This window comes from Bos grunniens, chromosome 10, assembly GCF_055505025.1.
Source record: "Bos grunniens cultivar Pamir isolate PY7600 chromosome 10, Bosgru_T2T1.0, whole genome shotgun sequence".
Lineage (NCBI taxonomy): Eukaryota > Metazoa > Chordata > Mammalia > Artiodactyla > Bovidae > Bos > Bos grunniens.
Window position 1 is genome coordinate 21,298,229 of NC_141174.1, and position 17,456 is coordinate 21,315,684.

At 42.4% G+C, this 17,456-nt stretch overlaps 1 protein-coding gene across 1 annotated transcript; it reads left to right on the forward strand.

The window, feature by feature from the left end:
- Window positions 1–7,585: 7,585 nt before the first annotated feature.
- LOC147364091 (disintegrin and metalloproteinase domain-containing protein 29-like) lies at window positions 7,586–10,469 on the forward strand. The gene has a single exon (XM_086319997.1). The coding sequence runs from the start codon at window positions 7,586–7,588 to the stop codon at window positions 9,155–9,157; it is 1,572 nt and encodes a 523-aa protein (XP_086176123.1). The 3' UTR covers window positions 9,158–10,469.
- Window positions 10,470–17,456: the final 6,987 nt, after the last annotated feature.

Consider the following 17,456-nt stretch of genomic DNA (forward strand, 5'->3'; position numbering starts at 1 on the left):
CTTTCACTCCTGTCTAGAAACCTTGGACCACTAGACAAAACCCCGAGAGGGACTGTCAGAAGATCCTCTGACCAATCCTGAGGAAATCTGGTGCACTGATGGAAGCAGCTTTGTCTTGGATGGAAAAAGAAGAGCTGGGTATGCAGTAGTCTGCAATTTTGAGACCATAGAGGCTAAGCCTCTGCCACCAGGTACTTCAGCCCAATTAGCTGAGCTCATAGCCCTGCCTCGAGCTTTAGAGCTGGGAAAAGGAAAAAGAATAGCCATTTACACTGACTCCAAGTATGCCTTTCTGGTGCTACATACACATGTGGCTATTTGGAAAGAAAGGGGCCACTTTACCACCCGAGGGTCCCCAATCAAATATGGTGATCAGATTCTTCAACTCTTGGAGGCAGTCCATCTGCCCACTGAGGTTTCAGTCTCCCACTGTAAAGGACACCAAAAAGGGAACACAGAAATGGCACGAGGGAACCAAGCAGCTGATCAGGCAGCTAGGAGAGCAGCATTACAGAACCATTACCTAATAGGGGTTGCCACCTTAGTTCCACAGACTAATTTGCCCGAAACTCCTTCATATACTGAAGGTGAGACTCTTAAAGCTAAGAGCGAGGGCTTTCAAGAAGATCATATGGGGTGGTTCCAAAAGGAGGGACTCCTTTTTCTGCCTGGGAACCTCCAATGGAAGTTGGTTAACTCCTTACATGGCACCACTCATTTGGGGGAAAAGTCCCTCCAAAGATTACTAGAAAGGTCCTTCAGAAGAACAGGCTTCCAAACAACTATAAGACAGGTGGTCTCCTCTTGTCCCACTTGCCAATTAAACAACCCCCAAGGAGCCTGAAGACCCCAGCTGGCCCAGCCCATCCAACGACGTGGGGCCTACCCAGGAGAGGACTGGCAGATGGACTTCACCCAGATGCCAGTTTCTCAAGGGTATAAATACCTATTATTCATGATAGATACATTCACAAGATGGATTGAAGGCTTTCCCACCTGGACTGAGAAGGCTGAGGAGGTGGTAAAAAAACTGCTCCATGAAATCATTCCAAGATTTGGTCTGCCCAGGTCATTACAAAGTGACAATGGGACATCATTTACTTCTAAGGTCACCCAAGGGGTCTCGAGAGCATTGGGCATTACTTATTATCTCCATTGTGCCTGGAGGCCGCAATTTTCAGAAACACTAGAAAGAGCCAATCAATTCTTAAAATCAGCGATAAAAAAGATAACCCAGGAGACCTCTCTGGGATGGAAGGAGGCTTTACCAATAGCTCTCCTCCACACCCGTATTGCCCCTAAGGAACAGGTTGGTCTTGGTCCTTATGAGATGCTATATGGGAGACCTTTTGTTTATGTCAATGACCTCTTCCTAGATCCAGAGGTTCAGACCCTCCAGTCTTATACCATGGCCATTGGGCAATTCCAACGGGATATATGCTTGTGGGGTATGAACCAGGACCCAAAAGATTCTAAGGAGTCACCACTATATGCTCCAGGGACTCAAGTCCTAATTAAAGTCTGGAAGATGGGTCCCCAAAGGCTCAACTCCAGCCCACATGGAAGGGCCCCTACCCTGTAATACTTTCTACCCCCACAACAGTCAAGGTACCAGGACATGACTCCTGGATTCACTACTCACGAGTCAAGCCATGGAAGAAAACAGAAGAGGACACTCCATACACCTGTGAGCCCCTGGGAAATCTCAGATACGTATTCAGAACTACAAATGAGTGCCATTCCAATGAACACACCCAAAATCTGGTTTCTGGGGACAAGATTTCTCAGGATAACTCTAAGGAGCCAACACAGCTTGACAGAGATTGTACTCCAAAACAGACAGGAGATAGATCTTCTGATCCCTGAACAAGGAGGGACTTGAGCCATCCTGGCCATGTGAGTTTAAAATTGACTGATGTCTCTACTAGTGCTTGTTATGCTATATTGATGATGCTTATGATTATTACATGTACTCTCAATTGTCTTACCTGTTTTGTCTCTGCCCAGGTCAACCAGCTACAACATGCAGTGCCAGTTCAACAAAGATATAAAACTACAGCCGACCACGGAAAATATCACTCACCCTTAGATGGACAGGAGGCCCAATACCCCTCGCCGTCCCAGTACAGCAGGAAATAGCCAAAAAGACCTCGACACGCCTATTCACAAAGAATTGGGCCTCCCATCTCCTGAGGGGGACATGTTAGGTAGGTAGAATAGGGGAAAGGAGTCCAAAATGGCAGTGGCTAAAAGACAAAGAAGAGAAAAGCCCATGAAAATAGAACAAAAGAAGGTCCGAGGACCAGAGTGAGGACGTCAGGTAAAACAAATAACACTCCTGGCTGGTCCAATTTACATGGGACAGGCCTAGGGAGACATAAACATATAAAAAGAGGAGCCAAAGCTAGCTCGCTCTCTCTCCCGCACACTGGGGAGCTCTTCTCTTCCTGTCTTTGGATCGACGTGCCCTCACGCCTCGAAGATGGATTTTCCTGCTATCTTCTAAATAAAATTGAGCTGTAACACTGATTTGTCTAAGAGCTATAACACGGTCCTTTCACGACCTGAGAGCTATAACATGGTCTATCCAAGACCTGAGAGCTGTGACACTCCGTCATTGCAAATCTTTGTTGTGACGAGACAAGGAACCGAGGATCATACGCTCGCGTGACAGACCTAAACCAGAAACCATAAAACACTTAGAAGAGAACATGGGCATAACACTCCTTGAAAAATATCACAGCAGTATTCTTTTGGATCTGTCTCCTAAGGCAAAAGAAACAAAAGCACAAATAAATAAATGGGGCCTAATTAAACTTAAAAGCTTTTGCATAGCACAGTAAACTATTAACAAAACTAAAAGACAATCTACTGAATGGGAAAAATTATTTGGAGATGCCACATGGTCAACACCGAAATCAGACTGATTATATTCTTTGCGGCCAAAGATGGAGAAGCTCTATACAGTCAGTAAAAGTAAGACCGGGAGCTGACTGTGGCTCAGATCATGAACTTCTTATTGCCAAAATCAGACTTAAACTGAAGAAAGTAGGGAAAACCACTAGACCATTCGGGTACGACCTAAATCAAATCCCTTATGATTATACAGTGGAAGTGAGAAATAGATTTAAGGGATTAGATCTGATAGACTGCCTGAGGAACTATGGACGGAGGTTCATGACATTGTACAGGAGACAGGGATCAAGACCATCCCCATGGAAAAGAAATGCAAAAAAGCAAAATGGCTGCCTGAGGAGGCCTTACAAATAGCTGTGAAAAGAAGAGAACAGAAAAGCAAAGGAGAAAAGGAAAGATACAAGCATCTGAATGCAGTGTTCCAAAGAATAGCAAGGAGAGATAAGAAAGCCTTCCTCAGCAATCAATGCAAAGAAATAGAGGAAAACAACAGAACGGGAAAGACTACAGATCTCTTCAAGAAAATCAGAGATATCAAGGGAACATTTCATGCAAAGATGGGCTCGATAAAGGATAAAAAAGGTATGGACCTAACAGAAGCACAAGATATTAAGAAGAGATGTCAAGAATACACAGAAGAACTGTACAAAAAAGATCTTCATGACCCAGATAATCACGATGGTGTGATCATTGACCTAGAGCCAGACATCCTGGAATGTGAAGTCATGGCCTTAGGAAGCATCACTACGAACAAAGCTAGTGGAGGTGATGGAATTCCAGTGGAGCTATTCCAAATCCTGAAAGATGATGCTGTGAAAGTGCTGCACTCAATATACCAGCAAATTTGGAAAACTCAGCAGTGGCCACAGGACTGGAAAAGGTCAGTTTTCATTCCAATCCCAAAGAAAGGCAATGCCAAAGAATGCTCAAACTACTGCATAATGGCATTCATCTCACATGCTAGTAAAATAATGCTCAAAATTCTCCAAGCCAGGCTTCAGCAATACGTGAACCGTGAACTTCCTGATGTTCAACCTGGTTTTAGAAAAGGCAGAGGAACCAGAGATCAAATTGCCACTGGATCATGGAAAAATCAAGAGAGTTCCAGAAAAACATCTATTTCTGCTTTATTGACTATGCCAAAGCCTTTGACTGTGTGGATCACAATAAACTGTGGAAAATTTTGAAAGAGATGGGAATACCAGACCACCTGACTGGCCTCTTGAGAAACCTATATGCAGGTCAGGAAGCAACAGTTAGAACTGGACATGGAACAACAGATGGGTTCCAAATAGGAAAAAGAGTACGTCAAGGCTGTATATTGTCACCCTGCTTATTTAACTTATATGCACAGTACATCATGAGACATGCTTGGCTAGAAGAAGCACAAGCCAGAATCAAGATTGCTGGGAGAAATATCAATAATCTCAGATATGCAGATGACACCACCCTTATGGCAGAAGGAGAAGAGGAACTCAAAAGCCTCTTGATGAAAGTGAAAGAGGAGAGTGAAAAAGTTGGCTTAAAGCTCAACATTCAGAAAACGAAGATCATGGCATCTAGTCTTATCAATTCATGGGAAGTGGATGGGGAAACAGTGGAAACAGTGTCAGACTTTATTTGTGGGGGCTCCAAAATCACTGCAGATGGTGATTGCAGCCATGAAATTAAAAGACGCTTACTCCTTGGAAGGAAAGGTACGACCAACCTAGATAGCATATTCAAAAGCAGCGACATTACTTTGCCAACAAAGGTCCGTCTAGTCAAGGCTATGGTTTTTCCAGTAGTCGTGTATGGATGTGAGAGTTGGACTGTGAAGAAAGCTGAGCACCAAAGAATTGATGCTTTTGAACTGCGGTTTTGGAGAAGACTCTTGAGAGTCCCTTGGACTGCAAGGATATCCAACCAGTCCATTCTAAAGGAGATCAGTCCTGGGTGTTCTTTGGAAGGAATGATGCTAAAGCTGAAACTCCAGTACTTTGGCTTCCTCATGAGAAGAGTTGACTTATTGGAAAAGACTCTGATGCTGGGAGGGATTGGGGACAGGAGGAGAAGGGGATGACAGAGGATGAGATGGCTGGATGGCATCACCGACTCGATGGACATGGGTTTGGATGAACTCCGGGAGTTGGTGATGGACAGGGAGGCCTGGCATGCTGCAATTCATGGGGTCCAAAAGAGTTGGACACGACTGAGTGATTGAACTGAACTGAACTCAAAGACAATCTACTGAATGGGAAAAATTATTTGGAGATGCAATGATGGATAAGGGATTATTATGCAAAGTATATAATAACTCAATATCATATAGAAAACCAAACGACCCATTAGAAAATGGGCAGAAGACCTGAATAGACATTTCTCAAAGAAAGACACACACATGGCCAATATGCATATGAAAAGGTGTTGAACATCGCTAATCATTAAGGAAATTTAAATCAAAACTACAATGAGATACGACTTCATGAACCTCTCAGAAGAGCTATCATCAAAAAGACAAGGAACAAGTGTTAGTGAGGATACAGAGGAAAGGGAACCGTTGTGCACTGTTGTTAGGAATGTAAATCGGTACACTAAGGAAAACAGCAGGGAGGATTACCAGAAAATTAAAAGTAAATTCACCACATGATCCAGCAACTCCACACCTGGGTATATAGAAGAAGAAAAGGAGAACACTAAATCAAAAGGCCATCAGCTGACTTTTCTGTGGAAACTTTGGAGGCAGAAGGGAGTGGCATCTGGCATCAGATATTTAAAGGATAGCAACTTTCAATGAATATAATCCATAAAAATATTGAATCACTATGCTGTATACCTGAAAACAATACAATAACTCAATTACACTTCAATTAAAAAATAGGAAATCACCGATTCTTTTCATGGTGAATTGACTTCAAGCTGAGTTCAAGCATACTTGTATTTTTTTGAATATTCCTGAGTACACTAATTTTTTAAAAATCCTTCAGTGTTGCATACATCACATTTATGCAATAGGACAGTCTTCTCTTCTAAATGTTAATGTCCTTATTACTGGTTCCAACTTCAAGATATGATCCACAAAAAGAGAAATCAGGCGACATAAATTGCTCATGGTAACTTCCTTAGTTTGAGTTGAGTTCATTTACAGGCAATTCAATGCAGAAATGATTTTTGAAAGCAGAAAGATGTATGAAACAGTGATGATCAGATTATGATTCATTATTCTGTAAGGAACTAAAAAAAAGCTCAAGTCAGAACTTTTTAAGTAAATCAACTTTTCGAGGTATGCTCAGCATATACAATAAAATACTCAGATTTAATGATGCAGCTTGTTGAGGTTTGACAGGATGGTAAGTACCATCCTATCTTGGTGTGTTGAGAATACTATAATAAAATACCTTAGTCTGGGTGGGTAATAAACAAAAATATTTCTCCTAGTTCTGGAGGCTAGTGAGACCAAGATCAAGACGCCAGCAAATTTAGTGTCTGGAGAACCCTTTCCTGGTTCACAGATGCACCTTCTCACTGTAAACACACAGGGCAGAAGGGCTGAAGTATCTCTCTGAGGCCTCTTTGTAAAAGCACCAATCACCTCCCGAAGACCCCAGCTGCTAATACCATCACCTGGGGCGGGGGGCGGGTCGGATTTCAACATGTGGACCCTGGAGGGAAACCTTCATCTTGAACACACCCCAGTCAAGGTTCAGAAGTTTCCCATCACTCCAGAAAGTTCCCTCCATCCGTCCATTCCCTCACATCAGGAAAGCACTGATTAAAATTCGATTCCCCGTACATTATTTTGGACTATTCCAGAACGTCGTACAAAGGAAGTCCTATGTAAAGCTTCTTTGCTCTGCTTTCTTTCTGTTCTCATATTATCTGTGAGATACATCCACGATCGTACACATACCAGAAACTCGTTCAGATTTACTGAGGATTTTCCCACTGAACGAATAGCCCCGTGTGTCTGCCATTCATCTGTCCAGTACTGTTTGCTTGTTTCCAGTCTGTGGAATAAATTCAAGCATGATGCTGTTATGAATATGTATATAGAATCATTGTGGTAACTTCCTATGGCTAGAATCACCAAGACACAGGGCCGGCATAATTTTAACTTTATAAGGAACTATTATCCACCCTAACATTTCTACTCATGACACTATTGTTTTGTTCCACTCATCACCCCCAACACATCCCACGTTTGTAAAGTATGAAAGAATTTGATTCTCTCCTCAAAAGTCTGACTGAAAGAAGCTTCCACTCTCTTCTCCATTTCGTATTTTCATTACAAATTGAAGCCTTGTCTCATTTTGGTTTGAGGGCAAAAAGTCAATCACTGTCTCAAATTTGCACCAAACCCCCTGATCCTCCCCCTGTGACTTTTCCAAAGGACCATGGAACCACTCAGCCCAGATATGCACTCTGTTTTCCTCATTTCTGCCATGTTTTGTCTTCCCTAACACCCCTGTGTTAGGACCCCTAGGACCACTTGGCACAGCCCCTCCCCCTCATGAGGACACATTGTTATGTAAGAGTTTCCCCTCCCTCCCCCACCTCTGGGGCTGCCCAGCCTCCAGTCTGTCTCTGCTCTCCTCAGGACTAGCCTGCTGTCTAAAAGTTGCTGCTCCAGGGATAGTCTTGCCTGCCTCCCACCGCAGTGCATTTTCTTTGGTCACACACTTCCTCATTCATGGGGCGTGCCTGCACCCAGGCCCACCTGAGAGGTGATCTCTGGCTGCCTCTGCTCTGGGTATTCCTGTTTCCAAACTGCTGTTCCCATGACCCACCAGGATGGCGCTTCACTTCTTCTGAAATTGTGATTCCCAGGAAGGTGTCCCACAGAGTGAGTGGAATTGAGAGACAAGGCCAGCTCTCCTACAAGATTCGCTTCAGCGGCCAAAGACACGTGGTTCACTTGAGAGTCAAGAAGAACTTGCTGCCCAGACATTTTCCTGTTATCACCGATAACGACCAAGGTGCCATGCAGGAGAACTACCCTTATATCCCCCGAGACTGCTACTACTTTAGCTACCTCGAAGGGGTTCCTGGGTCCATGGGCACCCTGGACACCTGCTATGGGGGTCTGCGTGGCATGCTGCAGCTGGACGACTTCACTTACGAAATCAAACCATTGGAGGCTTCTTCCAAATTTGAGCATCTGATTTCTCAGCTTATGACACAGAAAACAGCAGCAGAGGATGAGAAATGTGAGGCTGAAGAGAAAGATACAAATCAAGAGTATGAGGAGGCAATGATTTCTGAAATGCCTAGAGCAGGCATTGTGTACTTGTGGTGGCCACACAGGAAAGCCTTAAAAGTTCACTACACAGTTTCTCACTCATTAGTTGTTCAGAACAGTAATGAGGCACGTATAATAGAGAATATAGTGATTATAAACAACATATTGCACACCATTTATTACCAGGGTCAACTTCAGGTTTTCATACATGCTTTGTGCATATGGAGTCATAGAGATCAGATGAATCTCCAAAGGTTTAGAAGCCCTGCAGAGGCAAAGGCTCAGTTTGGTTTATGGAAATCTCAGAATTTTTATGCAAATATACCACATGATACTTTGTTGCTTTTAACAGGACATAAAATCACTGGGACCTCCTATTATAGCAGCCATAATGGAATATGCAACCACAATCGGGGAGCATCATATGTTTATGTCGTAAGATATCACATCTTTTTAGCTGCTACTGTTGGAGCACATGGAATAGGTCTTATGGGTGCATTTCACAATGTTCCAGGTTGTCGGTGTTTTCGAAGATATCAGTGCCTTGTGGCCCCTAATCCTGGTCTTCTAGATATGATGAGCAATTGTACTTTTGAGGCTATTCATCAATGGTTGCATGTGTGGGATCCTTGTTTGAGTTCACTAAATATAGCATATAATAATTTTCCTTATGTAGCTAGACGGTGTGGTGACAAGATAACAGATAATTTTGAAGAATGTGACTGTGGCACCTTAAAAGACTGTAGTAAGGTCTCACGTTGCGAAACCAGTTGTATCCTCAGCCTTGGCAGTGACTGTGATCATGGAGATTGCTGCATGAAGTATAAATATGCTCAACCTGGATATATGTACAGAGATACTCTTGGTATTTGTGATCTACCAGAATACTGTAACAGGGAGACACATGATTGTCCAGCTGACACTTATATCCAGGATGGAACCCCATGTTCAGCATCAGCTGTTTGTGTGAGGGCAAACTGTAGTGACTGCGATTTACACTGTCAAGCCCTCCTTTGGCTATGACATAAAAAAGGCTGTCCCAGCATGCTATGACGTATTGAATGTCAGGGGTGACCAATTTGGAAACTGTGGTGTGATGGTGATTTGAGGAGGAGGAAAAGCTGTACAATGTGAACAAGATGATGTTCTGTGTGGAATGCTACATGTAGCAACGTGAAGGAAATTCCTGGTGGTGGGGAGCACACTACTTTTCATCAAATGAAGACATAGAAAGACAAGGTCTTTTTCTACGGAAAAAGCAGAAGCAGCAGCAAGGTGAAAGTTATATAATATAGGCCACAGAATATTAGAATCTACTCAAAATCTTTCATTTCTTGGCTTCTTTTCAGCAGCTTGATTTTGGAGACAGAGCAGGGAGTGGTCTTAAGAGATCTTAGTTCCCTGCCCAGGAACTGAAACTGGGTAACCTGAGTGAAAAAACAGAAATCCTCACCACCGGACCACCAGTGACTAGAGGCTGGAAGCAATGACCCCCTGGCCCTAGCCCCCATTTGAAAGCAAGAATGCTTCAAGAATACAAAAACACGTACAAAGTTTATTCTTAGAGACACAGCATAAGTGGGAGAGCACACAGAGAAACACTTTGTTTATTTTTTTACACACCGGGAGAAAAAAGAGAGAAATCGTGAGGTGCTCCTCTCTAACGAGGAAGCCCGCAGTACGAGGTGATTTAAATCACTTAAGTGAGACAGTCCTTCTGGGTCCTTGTTTACCTTTGGCCAGTTATCTTTTTTCACACCTGACCTGCCCTAGGACCCTCCCCAGCATGCCTCTGCAAGTTTTTGCAAAGATGGATCCCACTCCTGAGGCCTGTGGAGGTATGTCCACACTTATTACAGGGTGGCACCTCCACCCTTTTTGACCCCTAAGGAGCCTTCCTGCACATGTGCAGACAGGGAGGTTTTCCTTGACTTCAGGAGTGGTCCCCTTTTCTCTTTACTTAGCAGAGTTCAGCTTCTGCCACTAGCTTTGTCCTTGGGTTGGCTCAGAGAAAACAAAGCTTTGGTTTTGTTGGACAAATTTGACAAATACCAGCTGTCCATACCAGGGGCCCATCGATCTCCTACCTCAAACTCAGGTAGATTGCCCATGGTGTGATGGCTATTCCAATGCCCTTTCTTCTTAAGGGCCACACTCACAACTCTGACATCCCCAAGAAGCCAGAGAGGGCCACTACAATTCCAGATCTTACTCAATAAGACTATACTACTTTGAGAAGAAATTAAAAGACTAAGGGTCTTTCTGGCACATCATATATCTAGAGTAAATCTGACGAACAGTTTGAATAAAATAGGAGTTTCTCTGGTAAAAAAAAGTCTGAAGTAAAAGGAGGCACATGATCTACCTTAGGAAAGATGCCTAATTTTCTGCTTGTCCAAAGATCTTCAGAAAGCAAAAGAAAAATACTGACCTCCATGTGAAAAAAGGTTGACCTTCAAGAGATTTCAGTTCAGTTCAGTTCAGTTCAGTCACTCAGTCATGTCCGACTCTTTGCGATACCATGAATCGCAGCATGCCAGGCCTCCCTGTCCATCACCAATTCCCGGAGTTCACCCAAACTCATGTCCATCGAGTCGGTGATGCCATCCAGCCGTCTCATCCTGCTTCTCCTCCTGCCCCCACTCCCTCCCAGCATCAGAGTCTTTTCCAATGAGTCAACTCTTTGCATGAGATGGCCAAAGTACTGGAGTTTCAGCTTTAGCGTCAGTCCTTCCAAAGAAAACCCAGGACTGATCTCCTTTAGAATGAACTGGTTGGATCTCCTTGCAGTCCAAGGGACTCTCAAGAGTCTTCTCCAACACCACAGTTCAAAAGCATCAATTCTTTGCTGCTCAGCTTTCTTCACAGTCCAACTCTCATATCCATACATGACCACTGGAAAAACCACAGCCTTGACTAGATGGACCTTTGTTGGCAAAGTAATATCTCTGCTTTTCAATATGCTATCTAGGTTGGTCATAACTTTCCTTCCAAGGAGTAAGCATCATTTAATTTCATGGTTGCAGTCACCATCTGCAGTGATCTGAAAGAGATGGGAATACCAGCCCACCTGACCTGCCTCTTGAGAAACCTATATGCAGGTCAGGAAGCAACAGTTAGAACTGGACATGGAACAACAGACTGGCTCCAAATAGGAAAAGGAGTACGTCAAGGCTGTATATTGTCACCCTGCTTATTTAACTTCTATGCAGAGTACATCATGAGAAACGCTGGGCTGGAGGAAGCACAAGCTGGAATCAAGGTTGCCGGGAGAAATATCAATAATCTCAGATATGCAGATGACACCACCCTTATGGCAGAAAGTGAAGAGGAACTAAAAAGCCTCTTGATGAAAGTGAAACAGGAGAGTGAAAAATTTGGCTTAAAGCTCAACATTCAGAAGACTAAGATCGTGGCCTCTGGTCCCATCACTTCATGGGAAATAGATGGGGAAACAGTGGAAACAGTGTCAGACTTTATTTTTGGGGGCTCCAAAAATCAAGAGATTTACAGCCCCCCAACTCCAAATTATAAACAAACAAACACACCAAAAAAGAAACAAGCAAAAAAATGAGAACAGGAGGAGGACTTACCTCCACACCAAAAAGAAAAAAATAGGGGGTTTTGACCAGTTCTGTTTTTTTAATTTAACTTTTTAAATTGAAGGATAATTGCTTTACAGAATTTTGTGGTTTTCTGTCATACATCAATAAGAACCAGCCATAGATACACCAATGTCCCCTACCTCCCGAACCTCCCTCCCATCTCCCTCCTCATCCCACCCTGCTAGATTGTCACAGAGTCCCTGTTTGAGTTCCCTGAGTCATACAGTGAGTTCTCCCTGGCTCTCTATTTTACATATGGTATTGTAAATTTCTGTGTTAGTCTCTCCATACATCTCGTCCTCTCCCTCTTCCCCTCCCTCCGTATCCATTGGTCTGTTCTCTATGTCTATTTCCCCATTGCTGCCCTGAAAATAAATTCATCAGTACTATCTTTTATGGTATATAAAAGATTCCATATATATTCCACCATTCTATATATATGTGTGTGTGTCAGTATACGATATCTACATTTCTCTTTCTGACTTACTTCACTTTGTATAATAGGGTCTAGGTTCTTCCACCTCACTTGAACTGACTCAAATGCCTTTCTTTTTATGGCTAAGTAGTATTCCATTGTACATATTTATCACAGCTTCTTTATCCATTATCTGTCAATGGACATCTAGGTTGCTTCCATGTTCTAGCTATACTAAATAGTGCTGCAACGAACATTGGAGTACATGGGTCTTTTTCAATTTTGGCTTCCTCAGGGTATATGTCTAGGAGTGGAACTGCTGGATCATATGGTGGTTTTATTCCTAGCTTTTAAAGGAATCTCTACAGTGGCTGTATCAGTTTACATTCCCACCAGCAATGCAAGAGAGCTCCCTTTTCTCCACACCCTCTCTGGCATTTATTGTTTGTAGACTATTTTTTTTTTAATAGACTTTTTGATGATGACCATTCTGACTGGTGTGAGGTGGTATCTCACTGTAGTTTTGATTTGCATTTCTCTAATAATGAATGATGTTGAGCATCTTTTTCATGTGTTTGTTACCCATCTGTATGTCTTCTTTGGAGAAATGTCTTTTTAGGTCTTTTTCCCACTTTTGATTGGGTTATTTGTTTTTCTGGTGTTGAGTTGTATGATCTGCTTCTATATTTTGGAAATTAATTCTTTGTCAGTTGTTTCATTTGCTATTATTTTCTCCCATTCTGAGGGTTGTTTTTTCATCTTATTTGTAGTTTCTTTTGCTGTGCAAAAGCTTTTAAGTTTAATTAGGTCCCACTTCTTTATTTTTGTTTTTATTACCATTACTCTATGAGGTGGGTTATAGAAGATCTTGCTTTGATTTACGTCATTAAGTGTTCTGCCTATGCTTTCCTCTAAGAGTTTTATAGTTTCTGCTCTTTCATTTAGGCCTTTAATCCATTTTGAGTTTATCTTTGTGTATGGCATTGAGAAGTGTTCTAATTTCATTCTTTTGCACGTGGCTGTCCAGTTTTACCAGCACCACTTACTGAAAAGGCAATCTATGCCCCATTGTATATTCTTCCCTCCTTTGTCAAAAGTAAGGTACGCACAGGTGTGTGGGTTTATCTCAGGGTTCTCTATCTTGTTCCATTGGTCTATGTTTCTGTTTTTGTGCCAGTACCATACTGTCTTGATGACTGTAGCTTTGTAGTTTAATCTGAAGTCAGGAAGATTGATTCCTCCAGCTCCATTCTTCTTTCTCAAGAAGGCTTTGGCTATTCAGGGTCTTTTGTGTTTCCACATGAATTGTGAAAATTTGTGTTCTAGTTCTGTGAAAAATGGTAGTTTTATAGGGATTTGATTGAATCTGTAGATGGCATTTGATAGTATAGTCATTTCACAATATTAATTCTTCCTACCCAGGAACATGGACTATTTCTCCATCTGTTTGTGTCATCTTTGATTTCATTCACCGGTGTCTTATAATTTTCCATATACAGGTCTTTTGTACTGGTTCTGTTTTTAACCCCACTAGGCAGTGTTGGAAATTTTTCCACTTCTCCCAAACAATGGAATCAAATTTTTTTAAAGATTTCTGTGACTCCAATAGATGGTAAAGACTTCATTGTGTTGAGGTGTATCAGAGAACATCTGCAGACCAGGTCACTTTCCAGATGAAAGAGGGTCAGGGTTTTTGGAAGAGGAAGAATTGGAATAGCAGTTCTATGTTTAAACTTTAGCCACAGTTTCTCTTTTAACAAAAACAAATGCATGAGGCTGTTTCCTATTATCCCATACCTTGGAGGAGTCCTGATAAGCAACAGAACACTACTGCTGAGAACTGTTTCTGCCAACCTTATAGTAGTTTTAGATACCCATGGGGTATGAGTATAAGAGAGGAGAAAGTAGACGGAGCAGAGTAGAATATATGGTGAAAAAACAGGACTTTCCATATTGTTTGTTTAAAAATTTTGCATCTTTATCCTCAGGATTCTGAGACCCCTCAGGTGAAGATTGCTGCACAAGTCCAGTCACACCATTGCCCAAGCAAGGGAGCTTCAGGAGTCTGGCAAATGTATTACCTAGGTTCTACAGGTAATCTTCCAAGCCTCTACTGAGGATTAGTAGCCCTAACTCCCCTGCTACTCAGGGTCAATGACTCCATCCAAAATGGTGACTCCTCCTCCCACAGACTAGTCTTTGGACGTGTTAATACTTGGGGGGCTTTTACGGCAGCTGTACCTTGCAGTTCCATGGCACTCATGCTGTGTCTCTGGCAAGAGTACATTTTCTGTGGCCGCCGGCTTCCTAAAGCCCTGGAGAACACCCAGTTGCTGGGAGGACAAGTAGAAAAACAACCAGTGGCTCACTAAGAGTCATGTTAAGGAGGGCCACCCAACTTCTATTCCTTGCTTTCTGATCCCATATATTCCTCATAACGGATATACAGTACCATATGGCAGTCTCTGATTTAGTATAGACACTGTACCCTGAAGGATGGCACTCATCCTTCCAGGATATTGTTTCTGAGCTGGTTTTTCTGCTGTGTCTTCTGTAGGTTGTTGCACCACACTGTGCATGTGGTTGCTAGTGAATATTTGATAAGTGATGCAAACAATGGATACTATTGGGATGGACCTATTTCTGTGCCTCAGTCATGGAAGGCTGAAATATCTGTTCACATGCTAAGCCATGTGGGATTCCATGGTTAAAGATCATACATTTCTAAGCAAGCCCTCAGCACAGATGTTGACTGTGACTCTGCAGGCACAAAAAGCCACTTATCACAACTAGAATGAATATCTATTCTTGCGAGGACCAAATGCTGGCCCTTTCAGATTAAAGGGCCCCATAGTAGTTGACTTCCCACTGATCAGTTGCCAGGTCTTCTTGAGAAACAGTGACTTCTCAGGATCTCAGCAATGATCTCTGTTGTTGGCAAGTTGGACATTTACAGACTGGACTTTCTTGGCAAATGAGAGTTCATGCTATCGAGCCCAGTGTAACCACTACTTCTGCCAGCATGGCCACTCTGTTCTTGTACCCACTGTACCAGTTCCATGATGGTCACTGGTAAAGTTTGCCTAATATTGACTGGCCAAATCATTTTGCTTACTTGGTTGTTCACGCCTTTTCCAGGATGGATGCTTTTTGACAAGCATGAACCTCTGCTGCAAAAATCCAACAAAAAAATGGGCAGAATACCTATATGAACATTTATTCAAATAATACATACAGATGGCCAACAGGCCCATGAAGAGATGCTCAATGTCACTAAGTACTGGGGTAATGGAAATCAAAACTGCAAAAAGGTTTCACTTCACAACTGTCAGAATGGCTATCATCAGATTGTCCACAAATGATAAATGCTAGAGAAGAGGCAGGGAAAAGGGAGCCCCTGTACACTGTAAGTGGTTGTACCCACCATGGAATATACTATGAAGGTTCCTTTAAAAACTGAAATTAGAACTACCACATGATTCATTAATTCCACTATTGGGTATATATATTTGGAAAAGAAAACAAACATTAATTTGAAAACATACATGCACCCCAATGTTCATAGCAATACTATTTTCAGTAGCCAAGACATGGGAACAACCCATGTGCTCATCAACAGATGATTGGTTTAATAAAATGTGGTAGGAGATTAGCTCAAGATGGTAGGGTAGAAGGATGCAGGATAATCCCCTTCTTATGAAAGCACCAAATCACAACTAATAGCTGAATAACCATCAACAAAAAAACACTGGAACATACTAATACAGGATACCCTATATCCAAAGACAAAGAGCGACAGTAAGAAGGGCTCAATTGTGATAAACTGAAATTCCAGGACCCACAAACTGGAAAACAATTATACCACAGAAGTTTTCCCACGGGAGTGAAATTTCTAAGCCTCATATCTGGTTTCCCAGGCTGGCAGCAGGAGGAGGAGTCCCCAGAGAATCTACTTTTGAAGCCCAGTGGGTTTTGATCACAGGACACTCCCAGGACTGGGGTAAATAGAGACTCCATTCTTGGAGGGGGAGGACACACAAACTCTCATGTGTGCTAGATCCCAGGGGGAAAAAGGAGTGACCCCCATAAGAGACTCGGCCAGACCTACTTGCTAGTATTGAAGGATCTCCTGTAGAAGTGGGGATGACTAGGGCTCAATGTGTGGTCAAGGACACTCACTGGCAGCAGCAGTTCTGGGAAGTATCCATTGGCATGAGCCCTCCTAAGAGCCTGCCATTAACCCCACAAAACAGCCTTTGGCTCCAGTGCTGAGTTGCTTCAAGTCAACCAACTAATAGGGTGGGAACACAGCCCCACCTATTAGCAGACAAGCAGATTAAAGTTTTACTGAGCACAGCCCTGTCCACTAGAGGGACAAGACCCATCTCCACTCAACACTAGTCCCTCCCATTAGAAAGCCTTCACAAGCCTCTTAGATAGCCTCATTCCACCAGAATGCAGGTAGCAGAAGCAAGAAAAACTACAATCCTGTAGCCTGCAGGATGGAATCCACAATCAAAGAAAGTCAGACAGAATGAAATGGCAGGAGTATATGTCCCAGAAGAAGGAACAAGATAAAACCCCAGAAAACAAAACAAAACAAAACACTATGTTAAATGGAGATAGGCAATCTTCTGGAAAAAGATTTCAAAATAATGACAGTGAAGATGATCCAGGATCTTGGAAAAAGAATGGAGGCAAGGACTGAGAAGATGCAAGAAATGTTTAACAAAGACCTAGAATAACTAAAGAACAAAAAGAGATGAGCAATACAAGAACTGAAAAGAAAAAATACACTGAAAGGAATCAGTAGGTCAATAACTGAGGCAGAAGATCTGATGAGTAACCAGGAAGACAGAATGGTAGAAATCATTACCACAGAACAGAATGAAGAAAAAGAGTGAGAAGATGAGAAGACAGTCTAAGAGACCTTTGGAACAACATTATATGCACCAACATTTCCACTATAAGGGTTCCAGAAGGAAAAGAAAGAGAGAAAGGACCTGAGGAAATATTTGGAGAGATAATTGCTGGAAACTTCTATAACATGGGACAGGAAACAATCACCCAATTCCAGGAAATACAGAGAGTCCCAGGTAGGATAAATCTGTGCTGAGACAAACAGAAATCAAATTAACAAAAATTAAAGACAAAGAAAAAATATTAAAAGCAACAAGGGAAAAATAACAAAGAACATACAAGGGACCTCCCATAAGGCTATCAGCTGATTTTTCAGCAGAAACTCTGCACATCAGAAGAAAGTGGCATGATATATTTAAAGTGAAGAAAGGGAAGAATCTCC

What these genes read in the sequence shown, in the direction of transcription:
- LOC147364091 (XM_086319997.1), top strand. Translation starts at nt 7,586, where the DNA reads ATGGGGCGTGCCTGCACCCAGGCCCACCTGAGAGGTGATCTCTGGCTG.